Source organism: Suricata suricatta, chromosome X (assembly GCF_006229205.1).
Source record: "Suricata suricatta isolate VVHF042 chromosome X, meerkat_22Aug2017_6uvM2_HiC, whole genome shotgun sequence".
NCBI lineage: Eukaryota > Metazoa > Chordata > Mammalia > Carnivora > Herpestidae > Suricata > Suricata suricatta.
This window is the reverse complement of record NC_043717.1, coordinates 40,479,813-40,488,376: the sequence shown is the minus strand read 5'-3', so window position 1 is coordinate 40,488,376 and position 8,564 is coordinate 40,479,813. Positions and strand designations below refer to the sequence as shown.

Genomic DNA, 8,564 nt, shown 5'->3' with positions numbered 1-8,564 from the left:
TTCCCTACTGGACAATGAGCCTCTAGAAAGGAAGAGGTCTATTTTATTAATATTTGAATCCAGAGCTTGTGGTGTATCAAATTTGGCATCAGTAGGCTCGATTTACATGTCTATTTGTTATTGTACAAAACTGTCACTCAGAGATTTTTTTTTCTTTTTTAAAAAATATATTTTTTACTTATTTTTGAGAGACAGAGAGAGAGACAGGGCGAGCAGGGGAAGGTCAGAGAGACAGAGGGAGACACAGAATCTGAAGGAAGCTCCAGGCTCTGAGCTGGCCGTTAGCATAGAGCCCGATGCGGGGCTCGAACCCACGAACCGTGAGATCATGACCTGAGCCGAAGTCCGACGCTTGAGCGACTGAGCCACCCAAGCACCCCACAGAGATTTTGTTCTTAAATGATGTATTTTATCTACATTTTCATTACCAGTAGGGCACAACGATTAATAACTACTTGTCGACTACCTAAATGAAGGAATGAATGAATACCCACCAAGAACTACATTTCCCTATATGATTGGCGTGACGCGCTCCTATTAAGAAGTGCGACGATTACTTCCTAAGGCCCCTTTTTCACACACGCCAGCCGATGCCGCAGTGTTTTGTGGGAAAGGTAGTTTTATTGCTCGTCCTCTGGCGCGGGACAAACTGAACTCAAACTAAACTTCCCAGCAAGCAGCGCAATCACCTAGGAAGAGGGGCAAGATGGCGGACCCTGAAGAGGGTACTTTGCGACCCGCCGGAGCCTCTGCTGCCCCAATTTCGTTCAGCTTCAGTCGCACAGCCGCCAGGAGACGGCTGGCGGATCCGGGAGAGGACGGGAGTGCGGCTCCGGAGGAGAAGGATTTCTTGAAGACCGTGGAAGGGAGGGAGCTGCAGAGGTGAAGCGTCGTGTCTTTTATCCCTTGGAATTCGGTTCGTGGGTTCAAGCGGGAGGGTGGAATCTGAGTTGTTTTAGTGGCGGTGGTCTGGAAAGCCTTGAAGCACAGCCTGAGGAAATCCGTGAAGGCGAGAAGGCAGGAGTGTGTAACAAGGGAGGTGGGGAAATTGGGCCTGACAGCCAGGGCGTTTGAGAAAAGAGGATGTATTCCTGAGAGGGTGTGTCTTCAGCTCTTGGGGACGCAGAGTGCATTTTGAGAGAAGGAAAGTGGAAAATGACAGGACCCCTAGTTTCTCAACTTAGGCGGTGGAGCTTCTCCAGTATAGGGATGGGATGGAGTGGCAGATTCAGTTTCGGGGGGGAGGGCATCATCAGCTTAATTCGGAAAAGAGAGTTGGAGGGAGTGACTTCTGGAAGAGAATCAGCCATCCAGGAGGTTGGTGTGGAGCCTGGACCTGGGGAGAGTCTGGGCTGAAGATGGTGATTTTTGAGTCATTGTGAAAGCCATGAAGTGGGTCTTGGGCTGAGCAGAGGTTCCAGGACTGAATGCTGATACCTTAAAGGCAGTGACATTTAGGAGTTGGGGGTGGAGGAGAGAATCTAAGGAAAACACCATTAGAGACATGACAGGAGAAGGGAGAGTGTGGTCCATCCGGCTGGGAGTGAGTTTCGCTCTTGTGTGTTGTCTAAAGGGAGGAGTGTGGCTCAGAACCCACTGACCATGCTACTCTCCCAACTTCACGTCTTTGTCCACATCAGTGTGAAGCCCTCAGAAACTCCCAAGGAACTCGTCATCCCTTTGATCCAGAATGGCCATCGCAGGCAGCCACCAGCCCAGGTTCCTGGGCCATCCACAGACACTGAGGCCTTGATGGATGGGGTGCTGTCTCAGGCTGTAAAGGAGCTTATTGAGGGTGAGTTATCCCCTCTTTGTCTTGCCCCAGTGAAGTAGGAGGGGGAGGAAAATGGAAGGAGAGGGTGGGGCCTCATTACTCCCTCCCATTCTTCCTTAGACTCCAAGAAGTCCCTGGAGGAGAGAGAGAATTCGGGTATCGACCCCATGCTTGCTATCCCCATGATCCAGAAAGGATGCGTCCCTAACGGAGAAGGGGCAGACAGCGAACCCCGAGCTGAGACAGTGAGCTGGCCCCTAACTCCTCCAGCCCCAGCCTCTCTTTCCCCTGTCTGCCAGGCTTGCCTCTCTGCACCCAGCAGGGAAATCTACGTGTGTACTAGAGGCCTGCTGCCTAGCTTTTCCTCCTTCTGTCCTTTTTTGGAAGCATTAACAAACGGATTCGGATACCAAGATGTGGAAAAGCACTTGCATTCTGGGATTATCTGAACTAGATGAGCAAATGGAACAGGAAATGTAAAGATCTTGAGGGTAGACTCAGCCTAGAGTGTTTAAAGAACTCCAAGGAGACCAATGTAGCTGGAGGGAAATGAGTGAAGGGGAGGAGTAGCAGAAGTCAGAAGTGGCTAGGACTAAACTAGGCAGAGCCTTGTGGGTCATGGTGAGGACTCTGGCTTTTATTGCAAATGAGATAAGGGCCATGAGAGGGCTCTGAGCAGAGAGGGGTGAAGACTTAAGATTTCACAGGATCTCTTTGGCTACTATGAGCAGAACAGACAAGTAAGTAAATGCAGAAGCAAGGAGACTGGTAGTGCACGCTAGAAATGATGGAGACTCAGACCAGAGTGGTAGGAGTGAGGCCTGGAAGGACAGGTAGGGTTTAGTGAGAGAGGGAGGAACAAGGTGAGTACCAATGGCAGCAACAACCCAAGCAGTGGCATGGTGGCAGGGAGTTGGTGTTGTGGGTGCCCATTGGTGAAGCAACTTACGGTGTGTCTGGAGTGAGTATAAAGAATTGAGGGAATAAGGATGGGAGGTGATCGGTAAGGAGAGGCAAGGGGTGTGTCTACCAAAGCAACCAAGTCTGTGTTTCATACCCATGGATCCACTTTTCACCTCTTTATTCACAATTTTTTAGCGATGCTTTGGAGCTTATTTCTCCTATAGCCCCAGACCACCCTTTCTTTTCACTGAACTGTTTTCATTGGCCTTCAGATGTCCTCTGGTGTCTTTCATCTTAAAAAATAGGACCTTCACTTCACTTTCCATCCTGTTCCCTCTTTGGCCTCATTTCTTTCATTTCCTCTCCTCCCCCAGCCTTCCACATCTCAGTTGATCCCAGTTCCGTCCATCCTTCTCTCACTCAGCCAAAAAACCTTAGAGTCACTGTTGACTCCCCTCTTTATTCCATACTCCATGTACAGTCTTTCAGCAAAATCCTATCATCTCTTTTTGCACAATACATCCAGAATCTGACCACTTCTCACCATCACCACTCTGGTCTGAGCAACAAGTCTCTTTCATCCGAACCATTGCTGTAACTTCCTCACTGGGCCCCCTTGTGTGGTGGTCAGCCTCCTGTAGCTCCAGTCCAGATCTCCTGATTAATGTCTCACCACCCCTCTCTGCCTCCACAGCGCTGTTTCAGTCAGCTTGACTTTCATGATACTCTTCCCATATACCAGATCTTGTCCTGCCTCAGAGCCTTTCCTATTAACTGTTCTCTCTGCTTGGACTACTCTTCCTTCTATATCCTCCTGGCTCCCTCTGTCATCTCTTCTGGCCTCTGCTCAGATATCAACTCAGTAACACTCTCTTCTCCATCCCCCTGCATCCCCTTAAACTGCTTTATTTTTCTTCATGTAACTTATCACTACCTGACATACCATGTTTTATGTATTTTATTTATTTGTGTGTCTCTACAACTGGAGTGTAAGTCTCACAGGGCACGGGTTTTTATCTGTTTTGTTTACTGCTTTGTCCTCATTGCCTAGATCAGAACCTGGCACAAAACAGGTGCTTTATAATTATTTGTTGAAGGACGACATGGGGGAGTAAAGTGGGGGACAGCAAGAGCAAATTAAAACTAACCTTGAGCTTATTAGAAAAGAAGCATTGAGGATCACCCTATGGGTATTAGTAAACACACTTTGGAGGATTCACCATAAGCCAAGCCTGACCATCCTTCCTCTGCCTGAACCTGTAGGTGCCGGAGGAAGCTGATTATGAGGCAGTCCCTGTAGAGGCCTATGGGCTGGCCATGTTACGAGGCATGGGCTGGAAACCTGGCGAGGGCATTGGCCGCACCTTCAATCAGTGAGTTCTAGGGTAGGGGCAAGGGCAACAGATGGGGCAGTGAACAAGTCCCCGATGGTTACCGCCCATCCAGAACCGTCCAGGCCTGGAGAGGGCATGTTACCACCCTAAGCAGTTCAGTAAGCCTTTCTACTACTGTTTCAATTTCCTATTTACCCTTTGAAACTCTGTAATGGGATCCCATTTATGTAAAGGTTACTTTTCTGAGCATCAGCTTTGTCATCTGAAAAATGGGGATAATGACAATACTGACTTCCCAGGTCTATTGTGGAGCTATGTGAAATTAAAAAATTAATAAATTAATAAAGCACTTACAGCAGGCCCTGGTCCCAAATAAACATGGACTAGACATTTGCTATTATCACACAGACCTATGGTCCTTTCTTCTTGGTTCTCAACTCCAAAGAATTCTGCAAACCAAACATATTTTTCATAAACCATTTACTAGCCAAACATGAACTGAGACACAGCATTTTATAGTCTATTTCTCTTGCTTGGCGTGAACATTTGTATGATTTCCCCTGTAGAAATATTAGGGTGTTTGATTACAGGAATCTGCTTCAGGTCCTGCTGTAGGTACTACGGAATAGATGGTCTACCCAGTGTGTTATCAGGTTGGACCAAATGAAATTGCTATTTCTGTAGATCAAAAGCAGTCCTAATGTGAGATTGGGAAGGTTATTCTTGAACATGTTGAAAGGGTGGAATTTGAATAGTAGTGGGTGGGGGAGGCACTGAAAACTTACATGCCCCTTCTCCCCTGCCCAACAAGCTCACATACTGTGCTCCCTACAGAGTGGTGAAACCCCGTGTCAACTCACTGAGACCAAAGGGGTTAGGGCTGGGTGCCAACCTGACTGAGGTCCAGGCCCTGGCCCCCACTGGCCCCCACCGTCTGCCAAAGCCAGAGGAGGAGGAAGAGAAGAATAAGGAAGACCAGCCTCAAGGACTGGTGCCTGGGGGGGCTGTGCTGGTTCTTTCTGGCCCGCATCGTGGCCTCTATGGGAAGGTAAGGAACCAGGCTGTGTCAGGAGCCCAAGCCGGCAGTGGGGAAGATTAATGTGAGGGCCGGAGGGAGAAAGACTTCGGTTTAGGGTGGAAAAGACTGGAAGTCCTTGTCTTTCAGGCCTGCCTGGCTTGCTGCCTCATTTGGTGACTCAGAACCACTTGCTGGACCTTTCTGAGCCTCAGTTTCCAACTAAAAGAGAGAATGCCATATGCAACATATTCCTGAGGATTAAATTTTTAAAATATATCGAAGCCATATAGTTTGGCAGCGGAGACGTACGGACCAGGGCCTGTCCCAGGCCTTGGGTCAGTCGGGTAGGGGAGACACAGGGGTCAGGCCTATTAGAAGTAAGAGTGAACAGATGGGTCTTAGGAATGTGGGTTTAGTCCACTTCTTCCCCCTAACCTTTCAGGTAGAAGGCCTTGACCCTGACAACGTTCGGGCCATGGTTCGCCTGGCCATGGGGAGCCGCATGGTGACTGTTAGTGAGTACTGCCTGCGGCCTGTCTCCCAGCAGGAGTTTGACAAGAATTCCTCAGATCTCAGTGAGTAAGCCTTGTACCTAGCTGGGAGAGTTGGAAAAGCATTCCAGGGGGTGGTAGGGCCTGTCCCAGGTGGTGGGAGCGACAGCAGGGGTCAGTGTGCCTGGCAGGTGTGACTTCTGGTCAGAGGTCAGGAGGTAAGAATGAAGATAAGTGATTTATTCAGTTGGAGGAATATTTGATGTATTTCGCCTCTTTCTGAGAGAGAAGAAACAGGAGTAGAAACCAATTCCTATCCTTAGGAGGTCTATTCAGGGTGATGAGCCTGTCTTCTAGGGAGTGAGGGCAGCTGGGAGTAGGCCATTACCAGGGAGGAAAGCATTTTAAGCATGGCAGCAGGATGGGGCAGTTTGGCAGATGCGAGATTGGTGCTGACAGAGCTCTCAGGATTCTCTAGCCCATACTAGGTGGTTGCCTCAGATCAGCACCATCAGCGCAGGCTCAAGTGGCTAAGGAAGACTTCCTGAAGGAAGCCCCAGCAGTTGAGGAGAAGAGGAGAGCATTCCAGTGGTGTAGGCAAAGTTGTGATGGGAGGAGGGGACACTGAGGTAGGTGGGAGGTAGCCTGAGACTGAGGTATAGCCTGCAAGGTAAGAGAATGGCACGCTGAGGCTTTCCTCGTTTCCCCACACACTCTTGCGTAGGCCAGATGCATAAAACTTCCTCAGTGGAACAGAATGGAACAGCTTCATTGTGGAAGGCCCTCCGGGATCAGGTCCTCCCCAGCCAGCGGGAGGACTCACAGAGGAAGCGGAAACACCTTCCTGACCCGTGAGACCCTGGGCATCTGGGATGGAGGGGGAAGGCAAGGCTGTAGAGAGGCTCCAGCAGTCAGAGAAAGTTTCCGGGGCGAGGCAGGCACGTGGAACAAACTAGAGACACCATTCTGGGTGGGCTTCACAGCAGCAGCAAAGGTGGATTGAGCAGAAGGTGCATCTGATGAACTAAGCCTCTTGTTGGCCCCTTTCTACAGACGGGGGGAGCCTGCCACCAAGAATGAGAAGGCAGGTCCCAGGAGCCAGCACTGGTTGCATAGGGACCTGCGCGTACGCTTTGTGGACAAGCTGCATAAGGGTGGCCAGTATTACAACACGAAGGTGGGAACCTTGCAACCTGGGTCCTCCTCCTCCCCCAGGGAGTAGGCCACCACAATTCCAACATTCTCACATCCCTGACCTTCTCCCCAGATGACGATCGAAGATGTTCTCAGCCCAGATACCTGTGTGTGTCGAACAGATGAAGGTCAGGTCCTGGAAGGTGAGTCTGACGGATGACCACTGGGTCGTTGTCATCCTGGAGGCTGATGGGAAGGCTATCTTGGACCCAGAGGCTGGTATGGGCAAAGGCTGGTAGATTGGGCAGAGTTCAGGTATTTTGCAAGGCCCAGAATCTTTTTTTTTAAGTTTATTTATTTATTTTGAGAGAGAGAGAGAGAGAACCAGTAGGAGAAGGACAAAGAGGGGGGGATGGAAGATCCAAAGCAGGCTCTGTGTGACAGCAGAGAGCTCAATAAGGGGTTCAAACTCACAAACCATGAGATCATTACCTTAGCCGAAGTTGGATGCTTAACTGACTGAGCCAGCCAGGCACCCCCCAAGGCCCAGAATCTTCTGACAAAATATTAGGCGCTTCTGTGATGGTGATTATCTGAGCTCCTCCTTTACCCATCTGCAACACTGGCATGGAAATGAGCTATTTCTCCCTCTTGTACATAAGTGTCCTGAACTCGTGCAGAGCAGGGCTTATGGTATCTCTTGTCATCACTCATCATTTTCTTACATAAGTGCTCCCCTTTTTAGGAACTACTCCTTAGGTGTCCTCACCTGCAAAATGTGTGCAGTGGGACCCCTACCTGTCAACAGGGTACAGAGTGGCTCTCGGGAATACAGAAAAGGACTTCTGACAGGACCCTGGGTGGGCTGGCCCTGGCTGTGGGCCTCACTCCCTCCCCTCATCTGCAGGCCTGAGAGAAGACATGCTGGAGACCCTGGTCCCCAAGGTCCAAGGCAACCGGGTAATGGTGGTGCTGGGGCCACAGGCTGGAAAGGTGAGTCCCAGACCTGGGCATGGGGGGTGGGGGCACACAGGGGATATCCCGGAGTCTGGATTGGCACTGCTGACTCCACCCGCTGCTATTGTAGGTGGGCCGCCTGCTGGACTGGGACAGAGAACGGAGCCGGGCTGTGGTGCAGCTGCGGAGAGAGAATCAACTGGTGGAGCTTCACTATGATGCTGTCTGCCAGTATCTGGGCCCCAGTGACTCAGATGAAGACTGACCTGTGGCCCCGCTCCCACCCCCCAGGCTGCTGCCTGCTCTGTATGGTGTTTAAAGCCAGTCTTCACAAAGGTGGGGAGGTCATTGTTCCATCCTCCACTTGCACCACAGCCCCAGGACAGGGACAGGGCACAAGATAGTTGGACCAGAAGGGAGGCTCGAAGCAAACCCAGTATTCTCCAGAAGTCAGTGTGTAATAAAAATCATTTCAAAACAACTCAGTAAAATGACAAGACCGTTAAGTGTGTGCTGAGCCAAGTGGAAGCGGGAGCTGGGTGCCGTTCCAGGCTTTAGCCCTGCCGCACTGCATGGGCTGACAGACAAGTCCAAGGAGCTGTCTGCTCACGAGTTCATTCTCGTAATACCGAAGCTGTGAATGTGTCCCCTGAGCAGATGTTATGGAGTCTGGAGTGCCACGTCTCTGCACAACTTCCTAAGGAAGAATCCTAGTGGTGGCTCTACTTTCTTTTTTTTTTTTTTTTAATGTTTATTTTTTGAGAGAAAGAAAGTGGAGGAGGGGCAGAGAGAGCGAGGGAGACACAGAATCTAAAACAGGCTTCAGGTTCCGAGCTGTCATCACAGAGCCCAACACGGGGCTCAAACTCATAGATGGCAAGATCATGACCTGAGCCGAAATTAGACACTTAACTGACCGAGCCACCCAGGTGCTCCATTGGTGTCTCTACTTT

The 8,564-nt window shown here is 50.2% G+C and overlaps 1 protein-coding gene across 1 annotated transcript; it reads left to right on the top strand.

The window, feature by feature from the left end:
• Nucleotides 1-443: 443 nt before the first annotated feature.
• Nucleotides 444-8,117, top strand: GPKOW (G-patch domain and KOW motifs). Its single transcript, XM_029930785.1, has 11 exons — nt 444-882; nt 1,641-1,795; nt 1,895-2,019; nt 3,941-4,050; nt 4,846-5,059; nt 5,472-5,604; nt 6,245-6,371; nt 6,574-6,697; nt 6,788-6,857; nt 7,562-7,647; nt 7,742-8,117. Exons 1-11 carry the CDS (start codon nt 707-709, stop codon nt 7,874-7,876), a joined length of 1,455 nt encoding a protein of 484 aa, XP_029786645.1. The 5' UTR covers nt 444-706; the 3' UTR covers nt 7,877-8,117.
• The last annotated feature ends 447 nt before the right edge of the window (nt 8,118-8,564 follow it).